Source organism: Paramormyrops kingsleyae, chromosome 10 (genome assembly GCF_048594095.1).
Source record: "Paramormyrops kingsleyae isolate MSU_618 chromosome 10, PKINGS_0.4, whole genome shotgun sequence".
Taxonomy (NCBI): domain Eukaryota; kingdom Metazoa; phylum Chordata; class Actinopteri; order Osteoglossiformes; family Mormyridae; genus Paramormyrops; species Paramormyrops kingsleyae.
In genome coordinates, this window is record NC_132806.1 from 34,636,132 (window position 1) to 34,661,930 (window position 25,799).

The 25,799-nt window shown below is 50.6% G+C and overlaps 1 protein-coding gene across 4 annotated transcripts in view; it reads left to right on the forward strand.

Moving 5' to 3' along the window:
• Positions 1-25,026, forward strand: part of LOC111848918 (actin filament-associated protein 1-like 1) — a 30,109-nt gene extending 5,083 nt beyond the window's left edge. For 2 of the 4 annotated variants that reach the window (XM_023821298.2, XM_023821295.2), the window contains exons 2-19: positions 10,154-10,279; positions 10,495-10,578; positions 10,686-10,774; positions 12,045-12,156; positions 12,286-12,381; positions 12,496-12,707; positions 12,928-13,107; positions 13,332-13,424; positions 14,731-14,818; positions 16,226-16,381; positions 16,523-16,734; positions 16,918-17,063; positions 17,551-17,605; positions 21,173-21,284; positions 22,178-22,345; positions 23,162-23,337; positions 23,672-23,794; positions 24,129-25,026. In XM_023821298.2, the coding sequence (XP_023677066.1) occupies positions 10,154-10,279; positions 10,495-10,578; positions 10,686-10,774; positions 12,045-12,156; positions 12,286-12,381; positions 12,496-12,707; positions 12,928-13,107; positions 13,332-13,424; positions 14,731-14,818; positions 16,226-16,381; positions 16,523-16,734; positions 16,918-17,063; positions 17,551-17,605; positions 21,173-21,284; positions 22,178-22,345; positions 23,162-23,337; positions 23,672-23,794; positions 24,129-24,155 (2,255 nt within the window). In that variant the 3' untranslated portion in view covers positions 24,156-25,026. Of the gene's footprint in view, positions 1-4,089; positions 4,934-5,508; positions 5,924-10,153; positions 10,280-10,494; positions 10,579-10,685; positions 10,775-12,044; positions 12,157-12,285; positions 12,382-12,495; positions 12,708-12,927; positions 13,108-13,331; positions 13,425-14,730; positions 14,819-16,225; positions 16,382-16,522; positions 16,735-16,917; positions 17,064-17,550; positions 17,606-21,172; positions 21,285-22,177; positions 22,346-23,161; positions 23,338-23,671; positions 23,795-24,128 lie in introns of those variants that run through there. The other 2 variants (XM_023821299.2, XM_023821296.2) reach the window with 2 other exon arrangements.
• The last annotated feature ends 773 nt before the right edge of the window (positions 25,027-25,799 follow it).

The following is a 25,799-nucleotide window of genomic DNA, read 5'->3' on the forward strand; positions in this document are numbered from 1 at the left end:
GGGCAGCTTGACTAGACCAGCAGTGTATGTGCATGACGGGCCGCGGGCTGGGAATGTTTCGGGCAGAACAAAGACGGCCCAGTGACCAAAGGGTTTATTAGTGAAGTTTTAACCATGAGTTTTGCTGGTAAGGCTGGGGCTTGTGTGTATCAGTGTAAGATAAGCAGGTAGCGTGCTGGTTTATGGGCTGCATTTATGACCGAAAGGGTTTGACCCCCAGAAGGGCAGATCTGTTATTCCCATGATGCCTTGCTTCACTTTCTTCAGTAAATATGTCCAGCTGTATAAATGTAGGACTGTGAACTGTGCCATGCTCCAGGCAGAACGGTCTCTCAGTGCTTCCAGAAGGGTCCTCTGTAGCCTCTAGGAAATCGGGAGCCGTCTTTGCCCACATTGCAGTTTGTGTTTGATTATAACTGAAGTCTTGATTTTCACGAGAACCCGGCGATCCCGGCGAACCCGGTGGGGGGGGGGGGGAAGGCGAGCCGGGGGGACAGATCCCAGCTGGGGCCAGTGAGCACTGGATGCCCCGTGTCATGGCACTGTCCTGCTCCCTTCTTGTTGTTCAGCCTCCTAAGCAGCTTAACTTCTTGTTTACACTCAGGGTGCAGTAGCGAGGTCTCGCTGTGAAAATAACTGGGTCCTGCTGAAATGTGGGGCATTTCACAAGACCACATGGGGGGGGGGGGTTTCCATGGTTTTTGTGAGTCTCATGCTAACATCAGTATTCAAGCAAACAAAAGTACTTCAGCTGACATAAGTAGTCTAGCTGACAAAGGTACTCAATCTGAAAGTAGTACTCAAGCTCACATTACTACGTAAACTGACTTAAGTACTCTTGTTCACAAAAGTCTGAGGGGGCATCTTTAAGAATGGGCTCTCAGCTGCCTTTCCTGATGTGGCCACCGTGTGACGCAGCCCCCCTGTCTGGGGGGGGGGGGGCAGTGCCTGTGTAAGGGACTAACATAGAGATGCTAGAGGAGTAGGACCTTGCTGGACTGCATTCTGAGACAGTACCCGGTTAGATCTTTGAGCCTCGACCTCTAGCCCCAGACAGAAACTGTCACTGTCCCTTGCTGTGCCAATGAATTTCCCCCTTGGGCTAGGGGACACATGAAAATGGCCTCTGTTCGTTTAGTTACATTTTCAAGTGGGAAAAGTCCAGAGAGCTAACAGCACAGAGAGCAGGGCATCCACATTAGAAGTGTTGAGGGGGGGGGCAATGGCTGGGGGTGGAGCCAATGGCCGGGGGAAGGGGCTAGCGGCTGGGGGAGGAGCCAATGGCCAGGGGAAGGGGCCGATGGCCGGGGGAGAGGATGTGGGTGGGGTGGGGTCGATGGCTGGGGGAGGGGCCAATGGTCAGGGGAGAGGATGAGGTGGGGGAGGGGCCAGTGGCCAGGGGAGGGGCTGATGAGACAGGCCTGTCTAGCTGGTCCACGTGGGATCACACGGAAGAGGGGACTAGGAAGAAGACAGCCAAGGTGATGGAGAGAAAGCAGTGCAGGACCTGCTCCTTTACCCACAATGCATGTGGTCCAGCTCACTGCGCATAGATCAGTACATTTATCTGTGACTTTAGGGAGATTGTGTTGCTTGCTGCTTTCCTCGGGTTTCCCATTGGCAGAGAGCAGCGCTATTTTCTAATTGCAGCCCTTGCGTGAACAATGCTGCCTTTGTTTAACAAAAAAGGGCTGTTTTGATGCAGCTCTGGGGTATCTGTGAGGAGCTCAGAGTAGCTCTTGTCCCTGTGACACACAGAGAATGTATTTCTCATGCTGCATGTTTTCGCTCTGCCTGTCCTGAACCGTCTTCCCTTCGGTCTGTTGCTGCATTGTGGTTTTATACAGCTTTCTGCGTACCTCTGATTTGAGGTGGGAGGGGGCACTGAGAGAGGATGACAGCAACAGTGCGTACCGTGATGGCTACAGGCACACACACATATAAGTACACACACACACATATAGACACGTATGCATATGCTCTTTTCTGCTCCAGCATGACTGTGCCCCAGTCCACAAAGCAAGGTCTATAAAGATGGCTGGGTGAGTTTGGTGTGGAAGAACTTGACTGGACCCACACAGAGCCCTGACCTCAACCCCATCGAACACGTTTGGGATGAAGTAGAACTGAGATTGTGAGCCAGGCCTTCATATCCAACATCAGTGCCTGACCTCAGAAATGCTCTTCTGGAAAAAAATGGCAGAAATTCCCACAGACACACCCAAAAATCCTGTGTAAAGCCTTCACAGAAGAGTGGCCGATGTTTCAGGTGTGGGGGGGGGCAACTTCATATCGATGCCTATGGATCTCGAATGGGGTGTCATAAAAGTTGCTGTGGGTGTAATGGCCAGCTGTCCCAGAACTTTTGTCCATTTACTGTATGTTCTGGAAGTGGGTTCCTGTATTTCTTTAGAAAGCAGCAGCCCTAGCGGGGGGCCAAGGTGATATTTTATCAGGGGGTGCAGAATTTGTAGCTACACCCCTGCACGCACTGCACACACACTGCACACACACAGCCCCTTTCACTGCCACGCACGAGCCCAGCCCAAACGCAGCTTTCCTGCCAGACTAAGAGCCTGATCTCCCAACGGGCACTGAGACTCCATTTGGACGGCTGTCCCTCTGGCACCTTACAGGGTCTGATCCAGCCTCAGGATGTCGCACAGATACGCCAGGCCTCCTGGGGAGGGTCCGTCAGCCCATGAACAGGGAGCCTCCAGAGAGTGACTCGCGGGCCGCTTATGTGCAGAATCCACGGGTGACCCGGCCACTGCCAGCTGACGGCCTGCATGTGGCCCCAGATCAGATGGCTTAGTGGCTGACGCGCTCCGTGAGTGTGGAGGGAGGCGGGACGGCTGCAGCCCGCTTGAGATCTGGCAGAGATGTCTGGTGAGTCACTGAAGTGATACACGGCCAACAGCTGTCTACACCGGGCTTTGGTGCAGGCGGCCAAACCTCAGGACATGGCAGGCATCACGTTGAGAGGCTCCGAAGATCAGGGTCCCTGGGTCTTAGCATCTGCTGCCCTGAGTGATGTCTTATTAGGTTCATTTCTAAAAGGAATGATTTCATCATTTTTTGTGTTTGAGTATTGAAATGGAAAGTCTAGGAGTAGTTGTTTTTCTTAAGTGTGCAAATATTGTATTTTTTGTATATATATTTGTGAGGAATGGCCAGAGATACTGTTTGTTGAAACCACACCAGTCACCCTGTGCAAACTCGCAGCACTCCCAGAGGTCAAGGGCCAAAGGTCACGGCATTCCATCCTGGAAACGGCGGGCAGGCGTGAGCATTAGGGGTGGGGCCATGCCCGTTCCTGTGACTGATGTCAGCTGGATTCAGCATGGGCACGTGCCATGGCACATTGGCTGGGGGGGGGGCAGGCCGTCACTTGAGGACAGTAGTGGTCAGGAAACGCGGGTATGGGAACCGGGGCACAGTCTGCCCTGAGCGCTTCTGGAAAGTTCACACAGCAGACCCAGCCCAAGCCGCCATCCTCGGACTCCACAGTGCAGAATCACGCGGCGCTCGTGTTGCACGCCACCCGTCGATTCGGCTGCCCCGCGGCTCCGCTTCCCGTGGCTCTCTTCCTGCTTCCTTCCTCTGAGGGATGCGCTCAGTCCCTGCCGGGCTCTGACTTCTGATTACAGTTGTTCCTTTGGCCATGTTTCCTTCTGCCAAGGACAAAGGTGTTTCCCCGCCTGCACGGCTCTGGGCAAATGGCGGAGGGTTATCAGGCTGGCACCAGGAAGCCGGATCTTACTTTGGTATCGGTTTTGAAGTTAACTCTGTATATTTCTATTAAATACTGTACGACACTATCCTTCTGTTCTTTATTTTTATATGAAATGCTCTTGTTAAGGCTTTAATTAAATTCATAATTATGGCTTATATTAGTTAGTTAATCATGACTAATTAAAGAGCTGTCTTTTAGAAATTATCATACCAGGATACTTGCTAAAGAAATTTAGGCAAAACGACTCGTTTGATTTACCGCAGCTGCTTGTTTCCTGACCTCTCGGTTGCAAGTAGCAGGTAGCCTGAGTGTTTCTAAACGTAGGTGTCCGGGTACTGAAGCATTCCAGCTGTGCAGTGTGCCGACTCGCCCTGCCCTAACAGCACAAACATGGCTGTCGGGCTCTGAGCCGTGCGGCATTGTGGGATACAGCCAGCCAGCTGAGCCACTGGCTCGGGCCTTTTCTCAGGGCAGCCCCTGACATGCCCCAGAAAGTAATGACAGCTCACAGAAAGAATGAAGCAAGAAAGAGTGTCTTTCTTCCTTTGGAGTTAGGGCCTTATCTCTGTGCTGTACACATAAAGGATCAGGGCAGAACAAACGGGAGGTGTGCATTTCATCAGGGCATCGGTGAGCAGGAGCGTTGGCATTTGGCATGTCGGGTCTTGTGGTTTGCGGTTGCCATGGTCGCAGGCCTCTCTTGGGGAGAGTGTGGATTCCCCAGGTCGGTGTGGTAAACCTACGCAGACTGATGTGATGACAGGAGAATTAGGGGCTGCAAGTGGGGACCTCCAGGGGATGGGGACCTCGCTAACTCTCAGGGAGAGACTGGGGACCTCGCTAACCCTCAGGGAGAGACTGGGGACCTCCAGGGGACGAGGACCTCGCTAATCCTAAGGGAGAGACTGGGGACCTCTCTGACCTTCAGGGAGAGACTGGGGACCTCGCTAACTCTCAGGGAGAGACTGGGGACCTCCAGGGGACAGGGACCTCGCTAATCCTCAGGGAGAGACTTCACGTCGCGTCTTTGCTGTACAAGGAATTCAGCTGTAGATCATGTTAGTAGCTGGAACTAATAAATCCAGGAAGTCAAAGATCCTGTCGTTAGTAGCTCGTCATTAGAATTAGTGGGGGGGGGGGATTTCTTAAGTAAAAATATCCAGTAGAAATGCAAGTCACTTCAGACAGAAGCAGCAGGTAAGTAACTAAAATGTGGAGGTGAAATCAGTCATAAGTGTCCCTGTGTAAGCCTGTTTTCCAATGTCTGGTAGCAGTTATGTTTCACTGGACAACAAAGGTGGGTCAAAATGTCTCCTGCAGCCTGTAACCACATGATTCATCCTGGTAATGATACGTGCTCTATATCTTTAAGGCAGTCTTTAATTGTCGAGCGTTTATCCTAAAATCACGGCTCCGTTAAGCGTCGTCTGTGTGTCTGTAAACTGACTTCTGAGCAGCTCCTGCAGTGTGATGCTGCTCTGGCTGTCGGAGTCTCGCCGTCTGCAGACTCCCAGCCGCACCTCTGTGATTTAAAGCCATCCAGACCGTAAACTTATGCCCGTGAAACCCTTAGCTCATCGCTTCTTTATTTAAAATGTCTTTGTGGGTTATGACCTCATTGGAGACCTGCCGGTCTTCTTTTTTTCCATGGTTGTGTGCTCTGATGAGGCTTCTGGGGGAGGTGTGGAAAAGGTACCAATCTGCAAAAGTCCGGGGGGGCTGGGTGGGGGCCCAGATGGGACTGGGTGGGGCTCAGGGGGGTGCTGGATGTAGGACCTTCCACGTCAGGTTGACACAGAGCCACTTCCAGGTGCTCTGGGATCCTGGAGATTATAGCTGGAAGCTGATGACACAGAGGGCTGGGTGGCCCCAGCACCCCTCACCTCGAGAGATAAAAACGCCAGATAAAGAGTGAAGGGAGGGCAAGATAGAGGGAGAGAGAAAGAGAGGGAGGGAGGGAGAGAGAGAGAGAGAGAGAGAGCAAAACCTTGCACAGCTCTCACATTCCCGCAGTAGTATGAAGGGCGGGAGCCAGAGAGGTGGATCAGGCTCTAATCTAAGGGGGTGTCCCAGGGATTGGTGTCATCTCGGAATTCCAGCCAACCAGTGGACAACTTCCACGCTCCAAAAACAGTTTTCTTAAAGTAAAAATGGTGGCCATTGCTGCCTCTTCAGCTGCTGCTGCTGGTAGGTTCCATCTTCCATTGTCCTGAGTTTGCTTAGAGGGTCATTTTGTAATGGGAGCGATGGGGGTGAGTAGGCCGACCTCTCAGACGATACTTGTGGAATAAGCTCATTGACATCTTTTGGTGTCTCGCTGCATGTGTGTCTTTTCAGGATCCCACTTGTTTTATTATTTCACTTCTCGACATGACTTTTGAAATTCAGCCAGTCGCCGGGGACCCTCCCCTTGTTCTCACCAAGAAGATTACAGATTTCGTGTACATTCCTGCTTAACGTAGCGGGACTTTACAGCCAAACGGGGCACAGGCTCCGGGCAGCTCTGTAGTTTGTGAGAGAGCAGCTCTGGTCTGTCTCAGGGTGCCATTTATCTTCCTGCTCATTGGAAAATCAGCTTCACGCCAACCTGTGAAGGGCTGTAGTTTGTACAATTGCTGAGGGCCCAACTACCATTTGATGGTCTTAAAATCGGAAGGTTGAAGAAGTTGAAGCATTTGGCTGATTGTGCAACATAAGAGAACTTGTTTGTCTTGCAGTGAGACTAGGGGGGGTGTGCTTGTCTTGCAGTGTGACTGGGGTGTGTGTGCTTGTCTTGCAGTGTGACTGGGGGGGGGGGTTGCTGTATTTGGGAGCTTCAGACACATGGTGAAGATACAGCTCAGACACAGAGTAGAGTGTCCTTCTCCTAACCAAAGAACATCTGCGAACTAAAGGGACCAGCGGTTAGCGGTTAGCGGTTAGCGGTCAACTGCAGCCAGTCGAGACTGGGCTGGCGTGAATATTACGATTAACCCGGTTAACCCAGTTAACCTGGCTAACCTAAGTCCCCTTGATTTGCCTGAAGGAACGTTACAGTGAAACAAAACTCTGGGTGATAAAGCACTGCTTTTATTACAGGAACAGCAAGGGTCAGCTAATCTAAATGAGTAGTGGAGTGACTGGAAAGAGAGATAAGTGAAGTTACTGGACTGGGTTTGTAGAGGGTCTTTAATGTCTCTGTCCTGCTGGGCTGTTTGGATGTGATGCTATCAGAGCTCCCCACATGTGAGATACTCTGAGGGGGCCTTGCTGTGCTAACCCCCCCCACCCCCGTTTGCTGTGGCTGTAGGAATGTTCTGCCACAGGTGCCACGCCAGATGAAAGGGGCTCTAAAGCCTTTTATCAATGATACGGAGGGTCCTGGTCACCGTGGGAATCGGCAGAAACTAGCCTCGGAGCACGTGGTTGAACCACAACGAGGTTGTTTGCATGACGAAAGCCAGACAGTTTTTCAACAGGGGTGAAGAGGACACTGCAGAAAGTGCAAAGCATTCGGAAGAGGTAGGAAGGGGCTGATTTTCGCTGAAGAGACACTAGCAAGGGGCAGAAATGGGTCATTGACCTCCGACTTGTGGGGAGCTTAGACAGGTAGCGATCACCATGTAGTAATGCGGCACCTGAAAAGCTGCATGATTGCATTTTAGTGAAGGCTGATATAGTTATTGTGTATCTACAGTCACAAACTGTAGTGGAACCAGGGTATTAGACCCGACCCGGCTGGTGGGTGTGCAGCGTCCCAGTCGCCTCTTTGTTTGTGGCATTCGGGCCGGTCCAGACGTACAACTGTGCTTCTGTGCAACCTGTCTACACGGCTCTCGATGGAAAGCCCCTCCCTCAAGCCACAAAATCCCAGGACCTCCAGGGGGGCGGAGGAGGGGGCAAACAGTGGGCGATGTGTGGCTAACACGTTTAGCTACACTCTCGTCTCAAATTGCGTTAAGGTGACCTCACACCAGAGTGAATGCTCGTGGCCTCTGTTCTTTGGTTAACCTCATTTGGGGTGTCTCAGTTAAGTCTACTGACGCAGAGACATCAGATTCTACACATACAGGAAGTGCTATTTAACAAGCATGTTTAACAGCCCCTCAGCCTCCTTCCTCTATAAACAAACAGGTGGATGCAAGAATGGAGTGAAAGAAGCCACTGTCAACAATGCAAACAGTGTATGTGTGTTTGGCTCCTCAAGCTCAGTTACTTGGGAAGCCAAGACTTTATCACAGCCCTGCTGATACTGGAAACCGCTGACTGCCTCTCTTACTTGCGTGGGAGTGGCAGTGGACGGCCTAAGGAGGCTCCACCTCAAGGCACAAGAGTCAGGAAACACATGTGTTTGGGAAGCTCACCTAGGGAGTATCAGTCAGTCTGTCCAATCTTTGCAAGCTGAGGAATGAAGTCCCGGCACTGCAGAGACCACGCCGTACGTTGGCTCAGCTCGGCAAACTCCATCATCCTGGAGTGGATGCAGCAGAGCCAGTAATTACAGAATCAGCTCATCCAAGTCTCAGCCGAGGACGCCAGGACATCCCGAGGTCACGCGATGGAATGCGTTGCAGAAACTTTAATGGCAGGCGATCCAAATCTGCCTACAAAGTCACTTTTATCTTGACACTGAATTGAGCAAATTCCTTTGTAGGGGCGGGATACCTATTGCACCATAAAATAAAGATTATGTTACGGTTTATGACGTTCTTCCATGATTTTGAAAACCTTCCCTGAGGAAAAATGTACTTGCAAACACAGAATTAGGTTACGATTTCAGGGAGAATTATGCAGATTGTTATTCTGCACTACAGACCCCTACCAGCCGAGTCATCACTGAAATCTGTTCCCTGGTTGCTTCCTCCTCCTCCGTACAGCCTTGAGAAATAACAGATTGCCTATTGTCTGTGTTCTTTTAAAGAGCTTATGCTTTGGGGGCTGGCATATGAAATCGATTCGGGTCGTGCCCCATCACGCCTGTTTATTACATTAAGCGGTGAGCCCCTCAGATGCATGTTCTGGCCGTGTTCAGCTAAACTCCCAGCCAAGATGTCCAGATGTCAGAGGGAGACATCGGGTGAAATCTCTGAGGTCACCACACTTCCACACTGCTGCCAGTCTGGTCACGTGAGATCAAACTTTTTCTAGAGGTCCCTTGAGGTGACAGAGGCTAATTGGTGGCTTAATGTGCCATATTGCCCATATTGCCTGTATCGCCCATATTGACCAGATCTGCTCTATAGCACAGTACAGAATCTGAGCTTGTTAATTATGTCTATCCAGCTGGTTTGGCACGACCAAGCTTCATGATTATGCTACGCTAGACCAGACCACGCTTAATCTGATCAAACTGGAAACTTCATCTTGGATTTGCAAAAATAACATTGGGATGTCCTTTCAGTCTTTGTGAAGTTGTGTTAAATAACAGGGGTGCATGGTGGTGTGGCTTTTGTAGCATGTACATAAAGCATACATACATACATTCATCTGCTCCTGGATTATCGAACAGTGCCGGAGTGGACCTAATACCTCATTAAACTTCAACCATGGAGGAGAGACATGTTGCTCTGATTAAATATACTGCATCGAGAGCAGCAGAATGAGGAGACAGTGAGGAGTGTTGGAGGGTTAGGATGTGAGACTCTGGAATAGGTTACCCAATGGACTTTGGTAATGTAGGAAGACGGGAGGTGCGGTTCTCAGATTCCTGACTGGCGGGGTGTCCAAGTCCCCTGCACACTGGGTCGGAAATCCTGTGGAAATCCAAAACGGTGAACTCAATCAAAGAGTTCATGGAGAAACAGGAGCTGTTAGCCCAGGCTAATGTACGCTAGCTGTCCATTTCACTGTCACTTGTGTTCAAGTGACTGACCTTCTGGGGGCAATCGTCTGTGACGGGGGGCACCCTGGTAAAGAAGCTCCCAGGATTAAGCCTTAGACAGTTGTTCTTGACGAAATGCGTTTGATCTGGAAGCGCTCATTCAGATTCCTACATCCCCCAAATGGTATCATGTACACTTTTGAGTACGCAAACCTAGTGTTTCAAATTTACCTTCAATATTAAGAGGAGTTTAATCAAATTTCCACAAAAAGTACGCAATATGTTTTATAAGCTGCATAAATCATTTGCAGAAATTATTTATGCAAGCCTAACATATTTTTAGAATGTATGACTCAGATATACATGGAATGGGTTAGTTGTCCCCATTGAAACACAATCACCATTCTGCATGCAGAAAAAGGCGTTCTGCCATTTGGATGGAAATAGTCATTGCACATCTTGATTTGATTTCTCATTGCAGTAAAGCTTAGGGTGTCTTTGAAATCTACTACAACCTGTGAAGGTTGCCAGTTTAGGACACCATTATGGACCACAACCGCAGTCTTGCATCGTCACGGTGATTCTTACTCCCGTTGTCACCCACATGGTTTTCACAGCCATGGAGCACCTTGTGACGGAGCTGAATGTCCTCCTGAAGCTGCTGGACCATGAGTCCCTAAGTGCCGCCACAGTGGAGAAGAAGATGGCTGTCAGGAACTTGCTGAAACAGCTACACCCTTCAGGTGAGAGCGCCATCCGCAGGCTGGGGAGGAACTGCCCAGGCTGAACTGATGCTGGGAAAAGTCACAATCTGGCCAGAACTGGATACAGAAGGTCAAGGTTTGTGGGAAGAATAGTCAGGAAAAGGTTATCATTCATTAGTCATTTTTCAGAAACTCAGGCTCAGGAAGAAAACTGTATTACTTAACGATTCTCTCTGTCATTGCGTGATTCACAGTGAATGGAACCGACTTCACATACATGAACACCTCCATCTGCAGAAATGGCACCAGCTTTGTGGAGTCCCTGTTCGAGGAGTTTGGTGATTTTGGCCGTCTTCTGTCCCCACGTGTCATCTGGTGACCCTGTCCCAACCCCGGCCATTGTCCAAATGCAATTTCTTGAAGCCCTTGCTCCATGTGTTTGCAGACTGTGACCTGCGAGACCTCAGGGATGCAACAGACGAGCAAAAGGACGAGAGGGAGGAGGAAACACGGGAGACACCCCCCCCTAAATCGGTGAGCTGAGCAGCTGTGTGCGTCCGCTGTAATACCCACCGCGACCATAAATAGCCAAGGAAAAAAGTCGATCTGGATAAATAAGCGGGTGTGCTTGGGAGAAAGAGGTAATGCCACAGAGAAGAGCGCCCCAAGCTGTAAGGATCAAAGAAGGCTGCTGTCATCAACGTCATGCACCAAAGCCCCAGAACAGGCTTTGTGGAAAAATAGGGCAGTAATCCTGCAAGCAGGCTTTTTTGTTCAGCTGTTTTGGTTATCCAGCTCATTTAATGAGTATGTTTTTGCTAGTCTTGTCATTAGATGTGCGTTAGTTGTCCATGTCGCTAAAATTTTATTGTGAACTCCACATAAAAAAGTGTTTTCAAAAATGTGTTTACCCTCTTACAAATAAGCTCAGATGCATTTCCTGTTTTAAAATACATTTCCTGTCCTGAAAATGCATTCCCTGTTTTTATAAAGTACAAAAACAGGAGCCCTTGCAGCTGCTCCAGATGCGTTTGGAGAGACGCATCTCTCTTGGCCAATGAGAGGTTTAGGGCCCCTGAACATGCAGGGTTAGATGTATTTGGAGAGATCTGTGTCTCTTGGTCGGTGGGAGGTTTAGGGGCCCCTGAACATGTGGGGTTAGGTCCGTTTGGAGAGGCGCGTCTCTCTTGGCCGGTGGGAGGTTTAGGGATCCCCGAACGTGCGGGGTTAGGTCCGTTTGGAGAGGCGCGTCTCTCTTGGCCGGTGGGAGGTTTAGGGATCCCCGAACGTGCGGGGTTAGGTCCGTTTGGAGAGGCGCGTCTCTTTTGGCCGGTGGGAGGTTTAGGGATCCCAGAACGTGCGGGGTTAGGTCCGTTTGGAGAGGCGCGTCTCTCTTGGCCGGTGGGAGGTTTAGGGATCCCCGAACATGTGGGGTTAGGTCCGTTTGGAGAGGTGCGTCTCTCTTGGCCGGTGGGAGGTTTAGGGATCCCCGAACATGTGGGGTTAGGTCCGTTTGGAGAGGTGCGTCTCTCTTGGTCGGTGGGAGGTTTAGGGATCCCAGAACGTGCGGGGTTAGGTCCGTTTGGAGAGGCGCGTCTCTCTTGGCCGGTGGGAGGTTTAGGGATCCCCGAACGTGCGGGGTTAGGTCCGTTTGGAGAGGTGCGTCTCTCTTGGCAGGTGGGAGGTTTAGGGATCCCCGAACGTGCAGGGTTAGATACATGTGGCAGAGCGACAGGGTATAGCTCCTAGGCGTGGTTTTCACGGCTCGGGACAGCCTAGTTAGCCTTCCCCCACTTTCTTTCAGAGCCCAGTAGACACACCACCCCCCCTGCCCACAACTCCACCTCCAGAAGATTACTATGAGGAGGCTGTGCCCCTCAGTCCAGGCAAGGCCCCCCAGTACATCACCACACGGGGTAAGTACATTCCAGAGAACAGCCAATGTACCCCGGCGAGCAATGCACACTATCACTTGGATTCTTCCTCAGGTATATGTTCACTGATGACCTCTGGCTTTTGATATTTGCCTTCTACACCTTTTTTAGGCAGCTCAAGCCCCCCCAACTCCATTGATGGATACTATGAAGATGCTGACAGCAACTACCCCACTACCTGCATTAATGGTCAACATAAGAATTCTTGTAAGAAAACAAAAGGCTCTGACAGTATGATGCTTCTCTGACCAGAATAAGCAGTTAGAAGATTTATGGATGGATGGATGGATGGATAGTTAAACCTTTCATTTTTGTTTGCAGATAATGACTCAGACGCTCTGAGCAGCTCCTACGAGTCCTACGATGAGGAGGAGGAGGAGGCAAAGGCCCAGCGTCTAACTCATCAGTGGCCGTCGGAGGAAAACTCCATGGGTCCCGTGAAGGACTGCCGCATCTGTGCCTTCCTCCTGAAGAAGAAGAGGTTTGGCCAGTGGGCCAAGCAACTGACCGTCATCCGAGAGAACAGGCTGTTGGTGAGTCCGCAGGGTCGTACAGGCCAGGGGTGTCCAAGTCAGACTAAGGGGAAGGGCGCATGGCAAACTAACCCAACACCAGGGCTTTGCAGGAACCCGCACCAGGCCCGATGAACCCAGCAGCACAGTAACACCTTGAATGTCTTAAACTGACCTAACGACTTACGGTCCAATAAATGGGAAGGAATAATGCATCCCCTGCTGTGTCTCTCTGCTCCAGTGCTACAAGAGCTCCAAGGATCACACGCCATACATGGACCTGCCCCTCAGCCTGTGCAGTGTCGTCTATGTGCCCAAGGACGGGCGCCGCAAGAAGCACGAGCTGCGCTTCTCGCTGCCCGGCGGGGAGGCTCTGGTGCTGGCCGTGCAGAGCAAGGAGCAGGCAGAGGGCTGGCTCAGGGTACTCTCCCATCCTCGTACTCACCGCTCATTCCCGTGACTTAAGCTGGGCAGCTCAGGTTTAGTGATTTGCCCCAGTGTCTTGTTAATATCGATTAGAGGTTGCACTAGGAAAGCTTACGGATCCAGCACTCGCTGCCCGGTTCTGCAGCAGAACCAGTCTGCCAGTCTACTCTGTACATGTTCATCATGTGGCCCCATCATGAAGGGAGTCTTTGTCCACAGATCATCCGTGAGGTCAGCAGCCCTGGCCCGAGCAGCACCAGCTCCGACGCCTCCAGCTCACCCTCTAACGTCTACAAGACAGAACTGGACAAGGTGCCCTTTTCTATGGTTTTCAGTCCACCTCGTTACCCAGGTCCTTACTGCCCCCTATCTGTCACATGTCACGTGCTCCCTGATTGACAATCTTCCAGCTCAGCAAATAAGCGAGTGGCGTAAAGTCACGGGCTAGGTGGGAGACAGTCGCTCTCTGGCTCTAGCCACCAGGCTGTAATTCCGTCTGACCTCCAGTAGGAAGGCCCCTGTGCTGGTCTCTCTGCCTCAGCACGTGGTGCAGACACACCCCCGAGGGTGATATTCGAGGTTAAAGGCACAGTTCGCGTAGCGGCTATCCTGGCTGAGGAGGTCGCAGTTAAAGACACCAGCATATAATACAGCTTCACCATCATGTGGCTGGTGAGCTCAGGAGTAGGAAAAGGAAAGCTGAGCAGATTTATGGCCGGTGCTGAAGGCTGCGAGGGCCAGCTTGTAGTGGAAGGAGACGCTGTTGCAGAAACATGCTTCCTACCTGCCTGCTTCCTGTGTACCTGCGTTTGCTGTGCTGATCCTGTGGCAGTTAGCTCTGTGTACCTGCGTCTGCTGTGCTGATCCTGCGGCAGTTAGCTCTGTGTACCTGCGTCTGCTGTGCTGATCCTGCGGCAGTTAGCTCTGTGTACCTGCGTCTGCTGTGCTGATCCTGCGGCAGTTAGCTCTGTGTACCTGCGTCTGCTGTGCTGATCCTGCGGCAGTTAGCTCTGTGTACCTGCGTCTGCTGTGCTGATCCTGCGGCAGTTAGCTCTGTGTACCTGCGTCTGCTGTGCTGATCCTGCGGCAGTTAGCTCTGTGTACCTGCGTCTGCTGTGCTGATCCTGCGGCAGTTAGTTCTGTGTACCTGCGTCTGCTGTGCTGATCCTGCGGCAGTTAGCTCTGTGTACCTGCGTCTGCTGTGCTGATCCTGCGGCAGTTAGTTCTGTGTACCTGCGTCTGCTGTGCTGATCCTGCGGCAGTTAGTTCTGTGTACCTGCGTCTGCTGTGCTGATCCTGCGGCAGTTAGTTCTGTGTACCTGCGTCTGCTGTGCTGATCCTGCGGCAGTTAGTTCTGTGTACCTGCGTCTGCTGTGCTGATCCTGCGGCAGTTAGTTCTGTGTACCTGCGTCTGCTGTGCTGATCCTGCGGCAGTTAGTTCTGTGTACCTGCGTCTGCTGTGCTGATCCTGCGGCAGTTAGCCCTGTGTACCTGCATTTGCTGTGCTGATCCTGCAGCGGTTAGCCCTGTGTACATGCATTTGCTGTGCTGATCCTGTGGCAGTTAGCTCTGTGTTCTTGCATTTGCTATGCTGATCCTGCCTCATTTGGTTCTGCAGAGACTGGCAGCTGAGAAGCATACCTCTGATTCAGACTTCGTGGCAACGGGAGACATATGCACCCTAACCAGGGACAACCGTGATCATGGTGAGACCCCTATAGCTGTCCATCTCTGTGCCCGAATTTCCATCTCAACTGGATGTTCCTCTCTATTAATCAGTCATCTGCTCATGAACCCTATGGCTTTACACATTATTCATTTGCACAGTGTTATGGGATAAACGCCCTGTGGAAACATGCCTTCTGGTCCCAGAACCACCACCCTTTGAGTCTCCAATCACAGCTCAAACCACAATGCCACCTGCCAGTTCTTATGGCATAAATTGTGGCTGGATCAAACTCTGGCACAGCAAACCCGGATCTCCTGTATGGCCCAGCGACCTTCCAGGTGGCCACAGAAGTGCTCGTGACCCACAAAAAAAAAACTCTGATGTCATGCAGAGACAATAAGAGGAAAAGGCCAGGCAGGAAGCTTGTGGCTGTAGCCCTTCTTCCCATGTCTTTAATGTGGGCGGAGAGGCAGGCTTCTCGGGTCGGGCCGCGCACCCTGCCCCTGCTTCCCCTCCACCTCCGGCCCTGTGTCCTGCTCCATTCCACCCCCAGAGCGGCTGATTAATGATTTTCCTCTGCCCGTGGCTGGCTGGACCAAGGCTGCGTATTTTTTTTCATATGGGAAGTAAGAGAGGGATGCTTCATCTCTCAAGTGAATGTTTAGAGTAAACGGCGGCAGCCACATCACCTCGCAAGTGGCGAAAAAAAATGTTTCCAACATCGCCTCATTGACTTCCAGTATCCACAGCGAAAATGTGGAGAAATTGGGAGGAAGTGCTGTTTAGATACCGCGGCCCGAACTGGCAGTGATGCACAACATCCAGCTGTAAAAATGGCCGAGGATTTAATATCGTGAGTTCAGTTATTTGTTGTAGATAAAACTGTCCTCAGGAAACAGACCCTGTATTGAAGGGCCTTTTCCCCACTACTCTCTGTATACTTTCAATAAATGAAAACATTGATGTCGAAACACGAAACCAGCAGTGAGCAGTGTAACAATATTACAGCGAGCAGTGTAACAATATTACAGTGAGTACTGTAATAATATTACAGCGAGCAGTGTAACTATTAAAGTGAGCAGTGTAGCAATATTATGACGCTGTTTATCTGTACGACCTCAGGATTGGCCTATTTTTCATAGCCCTCTAATCTATTTCCCAGAAATCCTGTCAGGCCGGCTGAGTATTGAGCTCCACCAAACTGTACAGGAGCATGGGCTCCCATCCTCTTGACTTCCTGTTGTGTACTGAGTGACAACACCTTCTACGGGATGTTTCAAACATTGTTAGCCTTCTCTTTGTACGTCATTGACATATGAGTAGCGAAGGGAGTCGTCCTTCCCTTTATTTCCCTCGATAGTTTCTATTCTGTTTTTTTTGGCGGTGTTTCGTGGAGCGCCCCACCCCCCCACTGACACGTGTGTATCTGCACGTGTGTCCACAGGGAAGGCTAAGCGTGGTGCACTGTCGGAACTCACGGGGTCGGTGAGTCGGGCCGCTGGGCGCAAGATCACTCGCATCATTAGCTTCTCGAAGAAGAAGCCCTCGCAGCCTGAGGAGCCCCGCACCTCCTCGCCCGATGACGACGACCCTCGCAGCGGTGAGCGGGAGCCCCGGAACAGCATCTGCTCTTCATTTCGCTTCACTGAGGGACACCGATTGTCCCAGATCTTTGGTCATGTCTTCAGTTGCTTGGTCTCGCTGGAGCTGATTGGAGCTCATCTCCATTAACCCCCCCAAGGGTACCTGAGTGTGCTGATGAACCAGTGCTGGAAGGAGCGGTGGTGCAGTGTGAGAGGGGGGTCCCTGTACCTCCACCGAGACCGCGGTGACCAGCGCACCCACCTCAGCAGCATCGCACTCCACGGCTGTGAGGTCATGCCCGGCCTGGGCCACAAGCACCCCTTTGCCTTCCGGATCCTGCGGGGTGGCAATGAAGTGGCAGCATTAGAGGTATGGCTGGGGGAGATTATCAAATGAAAATGAGATTTCCAACTTCTGATATAAAGCCCTCAGTTAGATCAGTAGCAAAAAGAGTCTGTAGGACTGCACATGGATCAGCCCTGGGGGGTTTCTGTGTGCATATTGTGGGGGTCTCATGTTTATGACCTCCGCCTGCCCTCATTTACCCACAAGGCCAGCTGCTCGGAGGAGATGGGCCGCTGGCTGGGGATCCTCTTGGCTGGGACAGGTTGCTCCACAGATCCGGAGTCCTTGCACTACGACTACGTGGATGTGGAGACCATCGCCAACATCCGCGATGCTGCCCGCCACTCCTTCCTGTGAGTCAGCGCAGCCCGGAGCTCTGAGTGGCCCCCTGGGCAAGGGCCTCGGCAAGATGGGGGCCGTTTTAAAGCGGCGGTTCCCTTTAACGTCATTATCATCTGCTGTGTGCTCAGGATCGCCACCTACAGATATCAACCAAATGAAATACACAACCTCCGTGTATCTTCCACAAATGCCAATGCAGTATAGACGCTTGCTGAAATATACAATGCAGGCAGCTCTCGAGTTACATAAAACCAACTTACGTAAAAACAGATTTATGCAAAAAATATGAGGTACATACAGTTTATAGATCACTCATATCAGCCGAGATCTGCCTGTACATGATTATAAAAAGAGATAGATTCCTTCCCACTCAAATAATACACTGACCCAAAAACAGACACCCTAAGGACCATGCTCTAATTCCCCACGGAAGGTCCCTCCCAGGGTGGAAACCATGCTGGCTCCGCGTCATGCTGATCTCCGTGTTCTTCTGCTCAGGTGGGCGACCGCGGACTCCAGGACCTACGACGAGGTCCCTTTTGAGAGAGCACAGGTGCGTGCCGCTCTGTCCGGGGGGGTCGTTTCGGCATTGCTGCATATGGGAAGCTTTGACGCAAAAACCCTGAACAAGCATCTTGATTTAATGAGTCAGAGGGAGCACCAGGGGGTGGCTTCCATGGCGGCAGAGAGCATGATGGTCATTTTCAACTTAGTTTATTTTTTCACAGTACTGCATCCAACGTGGTGCTTGAAGGAGACTTGTGAGGGAATCTCATCATGCTCTGTCATGTTGCCAGGGAGGCCGATATAATAATGCACGAGGCTGGCAAGCAGACTACGGCGTCCGCTTATTTATCCAAGGCGAAAGCTACTTCGGCCTTCTGCAGAATGTGTCCACATAACGCAAGATATCTCTGTCGACTATTAATTCTGAGAATTTAGCACAAGACAAAGAGTTTTTTTAATCATACTAAGCTAAATCGTTGGCCACATTTTCACGATATCTGCGTGGTTTTTATTCCTTAATTATCACATGTAAGGTCAGCACCATTCTCAGCCACATCAATGTCTCCGGCCCAGTAACTCCACAGAAACCTTGTCTGTTAGCACCTCCTGCTTCGCCTCACCCAGTATCCCACCTGTGAGGGACACAGTCCTTTTATAAACCGTCCACATTGTGTTTATAGAAACTATTGATTTAGTCCTACTAACTACTTCTGTCTCCAGTGTATTTATTAATGAGTGGAGTCGCTAGCTGATGATAAACAGAGATAAATATTGGACATGTCATTTTTGTAAGCCTTGGAGAATTCTGGGTATTTCCCAAACAGAGGAGTCCCTTTGAAGTTTGAAGAGTGAGACACGCTTGGCCTCACCAGCCCCCCCCCCCCCCCCCCCCCACCCAATACTCACACAAACACACAGACGTACAGAAAGAGCCCCCACGCCTAACATGCTAACCCACAGCACCTTTTAGACGGCGGGCAAACTCAGGCTCTCTGCCCTTCCTGCCCTCTGCCCTGGCTGCCCTCTGCCCTGCCTGCTCTCTGCCCTGGCTGCCCTCTGCCCTGCTTGCCCTCTGCCCTGCTTGCTCTCTGCCCTGGCTGCCCTCTGCCCTGCCTGCCCTCTGCCCTGCCTGCTCTCTGCCCTGCCTGCCCTCTGCCCTGCCTGCTCTCTGCCCTGGCTGCCCTCTGCCCTGCCTGCTCTCTGCCCTGGCTGCCCTCTGCCATTCCTGCTCTCTGCCCAGCCTGCTCTCTGCCCTGGCTGCCCTCTGCCATTCCTGCTCTCTGTCCTGCCTGCCCTGGCTGCCCTGCCTGCTCTCTGCCCTGGCTGCCCTCTGCCCTGGCTGCCCTGCCTGCTCTCTGCCCTGGCTGCCCTCTGCCCTTCCTGCTCTCTGCCCTTCCTGCTCTCTGCCCTGGCTGCCCTCTGCCCTGGCTGCCCTGCCTGCCCTCTGCCCTGGCTGCTTTCTTGATGATCCTCAGATCCCTGCTGCCAGTGCGCAGGGCTCCATGTGTGCGATCGCTCACCACGGGACGCTCAGAACCGGCCTTCTGCCACATGGACCCATTCAGCGTTACAGCCCACGGGCCGCTCCTATGACCAGGCCCATGTTTTGAGCACAACTGGAAGATATTACCTGACAGAAACAAAAGGGCAAAATAAAAATTCTGGCACGTGAAACGTTTGATGTGTACAAATTATAACAGTATAATATAGTATATAATATAGTGTATATAGTAAAAGAGTGAATCGTGTTGATTCTGTCTAATCATACAACTAAAATTATATAGTGTATAAGTAAATTATTACTTTGGTTCTCAAGCATAAAGCTAATAAAACAAGCTGTTAAAATGAAGGGATGGCAGTTTCCTTCAGGCAGTTATATTCTGGTTGTAGATTTTTACAACCACTATATAAACTGCGCTAATTACAGCTGCTTATCTTCTGTTAGCAGCGGCACCCACAATGCAGTGCAGCACAACGGCACGCACAATGCAGTGCAGCACAACGGCACGCACAATGCAGTGCAGCACAATGGCACCCACAATGCAGGGCAGCACAACAGCACGCACAATGCAGTGCAGCACAATGCAGTGCAGCACAATGCAGTGCAGCACAATGCAGTGCAGCACAACAGCACCCACAATGCAGTGCAGCACAATGCAGTGCAGCGCAACGGCACGCACAATGCAGTGCAGCGCAACGGCACCCACAATGCAGTGCAGCACAACAGCACCCACAATGCAGTGCAGCACAATGCAGTGCAGCGCAACGGCACGCACAATGCAGTGCAGCGCAACGGCACCCACAATGCAGTGCAGCGCAACGGCACCCACATTGCAGTGCAGCACGTCTGCAGTTGAGAGCCTGCAATCTCCTGACCTGTGGGTTTTGCTCAGTCTGCCCTGTAACACCTAGCAAACATGCAGCTGGTTGAAGGTCTAGATAAGGGAAAGACTGCCTGGACTCTTGGGGGACACTGAGGGAATTCAGTGCAAAAGAAACATAAAACAACTCACCTTCTGTGCCTGAATATTTCAACCAGAACCAGTGTTTTATTAAACACTAACAGCTATTACTTTTTTTACTCAAGAAGTAATTAAAGCTGATTTATGGACTCAAACAGAGATAGCAGTTGTTTGCGATCTGTATGATGCACATTACCAAGAGCCCGTGGTCTTTGGGATCTGTTCCTTTATTTTAAAGTTGTCCTATGTTCTGACCATGTGATTATTGAAAACAGTTCAATTTCTCAATTTCATTTTTTATAGTATAGTAATAATTGTCCTCTCCTTCCCTTGTCCCCTCTCCCCTCTTCCCTTGTCCCCTCTCTCTCCTTCCCTTGTCTCCTCTCCCTTATTCCCTTGTCCCCTCTCTCCTTCCTTTGTCCTCTCTCTCCTTCCCTTGTCCCCTCTCCCATCTTCCCTTGTCCCCTCTCTCCTTCCTTTGTCCTCTCTCTCCTTCCCTTGTCCCCTCTTCCCCTCTCTCTCCTTCCTTTGTCCCCTCTCCCTTATTCCCTTGTCCCCTCTTCCATTGTCCCCTCTCTCCTTCCTTTGTCCTCTCTCTCCTTCCCTTGTCCTCTCTCTCCTTCCCTTGTCCCCTCTCCCTTATTCCCTTGTCCCCTCTCTCTCCTTCCCTTGTCCCCTCTCTCTCCTTCCCTTGTCCCCTCTCTCTCCTTCCTTTGTCCCCTCTCCCTTATTCCCTTGTCCCCTTTCCCTTATTCCCTTGTCCCCTCTCCCTTATTCCCTTGTCTCCTCTCTCTCTTTCCCTTGTCCCCTCTCTCTCTTTCCCTCGTCCCCTCTCCCTTCTTCCCTTGTCCCCTCTCCTTTCTTCCCTTGTCCCCTCTCTCCTTCCCTTGTCCCCTCTTCCCTTGTCCCCTCTCTCCTTCCTTTGTCCTCTCTCTCCTTCCCTTGTCCTCTCTCTCCTTCCCTTGTCCCCTCTCCCTTATTCCCTTGTCCCCTCTCTCTCCTTCTCTTGTCCCCTCTCCCTCCTTCCCTTGTCCCCTCTCCCTTCTTCCCTTGTCCCCTCTCCCTTCTTCCTTGTCCCTTCTCATGCACTCTCTCTCCCCATCCCTCTTTTCCACTATCTCCCTCACCTTCTGCCATCCACCCGCATACAGCCAGAAGAAGGGGCTCCTAAGCCAGGAGCTCAGGTGAAGCGTCACTCCTCATTCTCCAGCAGAGACACTCAGAAGGTCACCTCCTTGGTCACAGTCAAACGGCATGGCTCCAGTAAGGATCCATGGTGCTGTTCTCTGTTGTACTGGCCAGTCTTGTGATTTTTAGGGCTGTGTGTGGAGCCAAGCGTTTCTCTGTGGTGGGGTGGAATCAAGGTGTCTCTGAGATGAATTATGGCCCCCTGGCCCTGGAGATCATACATGCTTTAAATTTTTTCATTTCCCAGAAGCACAGTTGATCTTTATGTGTGTGTTACTTGTTGGTCTAAGATCTGTGTTGCAATATGATACCCATAGAATACACCTTAAGATTAAGGCTTATTCTCTGAAATCCAAATCAATTTTGCACAATTTTAATTGTAATTTACTTCTCAGTCTTCCCATCCTTTACTGGTTTCGTAGGGTTTTGTCCCTCCTTCTCCATAAACACTGCTATTCAGAATCTTACGAGTGCATTAAAGGCTGTCGGAGGGTAATGTTAAACTGTGTGCTAACGTGTACACAAGGGTGGTCAATAAAGCGGTTCCTCAGCTAAACACATTTACCAGGCCATCAGAGAGTAGTGAAGTCCTCGAGAGGTTTGCTGTGTTTATATGCCTTTCACGCCTCTCCCTGGCTCTCAACCCCAATTACTGCCTGTGTCACTCTGCCTGCTTTATAGAGGGCCGGCTGCCAAATGAAAGTTGGGAAGTGGATACTTCAAAGACAGGCCCGTCTTGCCATGGGATCATGGCGTAACCCGAGACTTACAGGCTGTTCTCGGGGTCTCTAAGCTCCTAATCCTTCTAATCTCTCTAGAGGCTGGTAGGGAGGTGGGAAGGATACCTGACCTTCTCACCACCCCACAGACCAAGCCAGTCCCCTTTGGACATCTTGTGTGACCTTTTGGAGACACGTGCCATACCTGATTGAGGAAACAAACTCCATCCCTCACTCCTGCCGTTCCAGATGCAAATCAGTACGGGAAGTATGGAAAGACCCGTGCCGAGGAAGATGCACGGAAGTACCTGATGGAGAAGGAGGCACTGGAAAGGGAGAGGGATGCGATCAGAAACAGCCTGCTCTCATTGCGCAAAGAAAAGAGGGAAGCCAAGGAGGAGCTGAAGGGTGCTACGGGTAAGAGGGGAAGACAAGGAGGAGCAGAGGGGCGCTATGGGGAAGAGGGGAAGTCAAGGAGGAGCAGAGGGGTGCTACAGGGAAGAGGGGAAGTCAAGGAGGAGCAGAGGGGCGCTACAGGGAAGAGGGGAAGTCAAGGAGGAGCAGAGGGGCATTATGGGGAAGAGGGGAAGTCAAGGAGGAGCAGAGGGGCGCTACAGGGAAGAGGGGAAGTCAAGGAGGAGCAGAGGGGCACTACAGGGAAGAGGGGAAGTCAAGGAGGAGCAGAGGGGTGTTATGGGGAAGAGGGGAAGTCAAGGAGGAGCAGAGGGGTGCTACGGGGAAGAGGGGAAGTCGAGGAGGAGCAGAGGGGCGCTACGGGGAAGAGGGGAAGACCAGGAGGAGCAGAGGGGCGCTATGGGGAAGAGGGGAAGACAAGTAGGAGCAGAGGGGCGCTATGGGGAAGAGAGGAAGATGAGGAGGAGCAGACGGTGGCTACAGGTAAAAAGGAAAGACAAGCATCTCACTTGCTCAATGTTTTGTCAAAAAACGGGGATTGCAACTTCATGCTATATGGTTCAGCTAAAGACTGGAGTGTCTTAGTTAGTCAGAGGTCATGTAGACGCTTGTTCATCAGACTGAGGGAAGGATTAGGGTTAGATGCAGAACTTTGTTTCTCCTGGAGTTCTAGCACCCCCTGCTGTCAGAACATAAAATAGCCCAGTAATCTGTTCAGAGAAACAGCTGTAGCACTGCTTGTGGTGCAAAATAGCATCAGCTGGATAGGGGGCGTCTGACATGCCAGATGGACCCAGCAGTGTGCGTCTGCTTGCACAGGTAAACAGAAGAAGATCTTGGAGGAGCGTGTGGCCCATCTGGAGGAGGGCTGCCGGGGAAAAGAGGCAGACCGCGTGGATCTGGAGCTCAAGCTGACGGAGGTGAAGGAGAACCTGAAGAAGTCACTGGCAGGAGGAGTGCTGGGAGCTGCGGGGGACGTCAAGCAGGCGCCCAAGGTGCTGTCCTTACGGAGCAGGAGGAAACATGGCTGTAAACATCTCGGCCAGCAAATCTAATCATGCTACAGTGTCTCAGGGCAGATTATGTTATGTTTAAAAACCCATAGCGTGTGGGATGCCTGGTTGAACCCAATGGGAATCATGGGTTAGACTGTTTAATATGCATCAGGTTTCGACCATTGTCAGGACATGGTAACCCCCCCCCCCCCCCCCCTATGTGTCACTGCCATCACACGTGAAGCCACCTGTAACAGGGGCAGCGCTGTGGATTCGGCCTTCGTGGATCGCTCCCCACTTTCACACTGAAACCTGTGCCCATACTCCTCTACAGAGCGGCAAAGCCGAGGGCCTCTACAGTGACTCGTCTTTACCAGTCAACTGCGCCGCCGAAATGCGAAAGCGCCCCCCCTCCATCTATGCATCCAACAAGGGGAGCGTGATGCAGAAGGCCAAGGTGACTGGGGCTCGCTTGCATGCTAATGCTACCAGAGTACGGTTTGGGGGGCATGGCGGGGAGGGCTGCTACCTCAAAGGGCAGGGGGTTTTTCTGACAGCCCAGGAACATGACGCTGGAGCCTCCAAAATGCCCAGTAAGAAGGATGGATGGATGGATGGATGGAGGAGTTTTTTGTCAGGAATGTAAAAACCTTTATGTTTATATGAAAATTTGTTTAATCCATCTTTCATGATGTGATTCTGTTATTTGTTCAAAAACAAATTGAACTGTCGTTTGCATCTTTCCATAGAAGAATATAAAATGAATCACTGCTTACTGTTTATATACACAGGAATGGGAGCTGAAGAAGGGCACTTAAAGAAGGTTCTGGTCCGTAGGCGTTCGCACTGGAGGATAATGTATCATTGGCGAGAGGGGTGGACCCCTTCTAGCTACAGATACAAACAGACACACACAAACACACGAATTGAAACACTTAAAAACTGCCCTCTTCCTCTGATTGGACGACTGAGAGAGTGTCGTGCCATGGAAACCGGGGAAGGTGCTGCCCTGCCACTCCTTCAGGACCACAGCACACGTTACAGATGGCTGGGAATCATACACCGGCAGACGGCCGTGTGCGAGAGGACTCCTGTCTGCGGATAAGCAGCGAGACAGATGGACCTGGCTGGACGAAATGTGTGAAGATGATGGAAAAGACACTGCTTCAGTCATCACTAAAGAGGACGACATGCGAATACTGTGAGATACTCAGCAAGAGGCTTTAAGAAAAGTATTTTTAAGTATTATATTGTTATACTGCTGTAAAACAGGAAAGACAGATATGTTTTGTATGTTTTTATTTTTATTGTGCAATGTTGTCACTGTAACTAAAGGAAAATGTGTAGTAATAAAGTTATTGAAGATTGTCTATGAAACATCCTGGTCAACAAGCAAGCAGAGGATGCTGCTGGATCTATCCCAGAAATATCCCAGGCACTTCTGGCCATTGTCTCTTTCAAACAGTTTGGGATCAGCAAATATTGAATTATGTTCACATCTTTGGACAGACATTGTTATCATTTTGCAAGAGCTAACAATGGTAATTATGTTACAGAGCTTATATTTCAACTACAGTTTCTTATTAACCCTTATCTGGCTTTAGCACTTTACTGTTTTTCATTACTTTTTTACATGGAGACGGTGACGGGGGAATAATAATAATAAAAAAATGCATATTCTGCACCAAATCAGTATCCCAAATAAAGTCTGTTTCTTAAGTGTTTCTAAATGAAGAGGTGAAAGAGTATGCGCATAATGTATCAGTCTGCGGACCATCTACCAGCATGGAGCCGTGGTGTGAACAGGCCTGTCGTTAATAAAATGATCTGCCCTGCAGCTGTGCCTGACCACACACACTGGAAGCTTCGCACAGCAGGTGGCAGGGTGGTCACTAAACGCTCTGAGTGTGGTCCCTCGTCCACAAAGATGTGCGACACATTGTTGTCACTCAAAGGGTGTTGCCTGGGAAACAATGACACTGCACTGCCAGATCTGTATGACAAATGTACTGCAGACCAATGTACCTTGCAGACTATAATCCACCTGTCTAATATTAACTTCAGGTGGAGATGCCATTAATACTAGGTAATGTGGACTAAGTATAGTATATAGTATGAAGGGTCTGAATCATAATATACTGTATTGCTTATTCAAATTAACTGGATTTATATTAATATATACTAAATATAATTTCTTTGTTTTTTCTGAATTCCGGACTGTAAAATCACAATTTAAACTGTCGAATTTGGATTAAAGTTTACAATGGTGAACAGACAAATTTAAAACTGCTGTTAGTATTCGCTGTATAATCTGAATAAAAATTATATATGCTGCAGTTAAATTAACTGATCAAGTACAAACTATTCAAATGGCGAGAAATTAAAGTGGTCTTTTAACTCAGAACACATTCAATGTTTCAAGCTGAAAGAGGGATCGGGACTTTCAGAGAAAGTCGCATCGC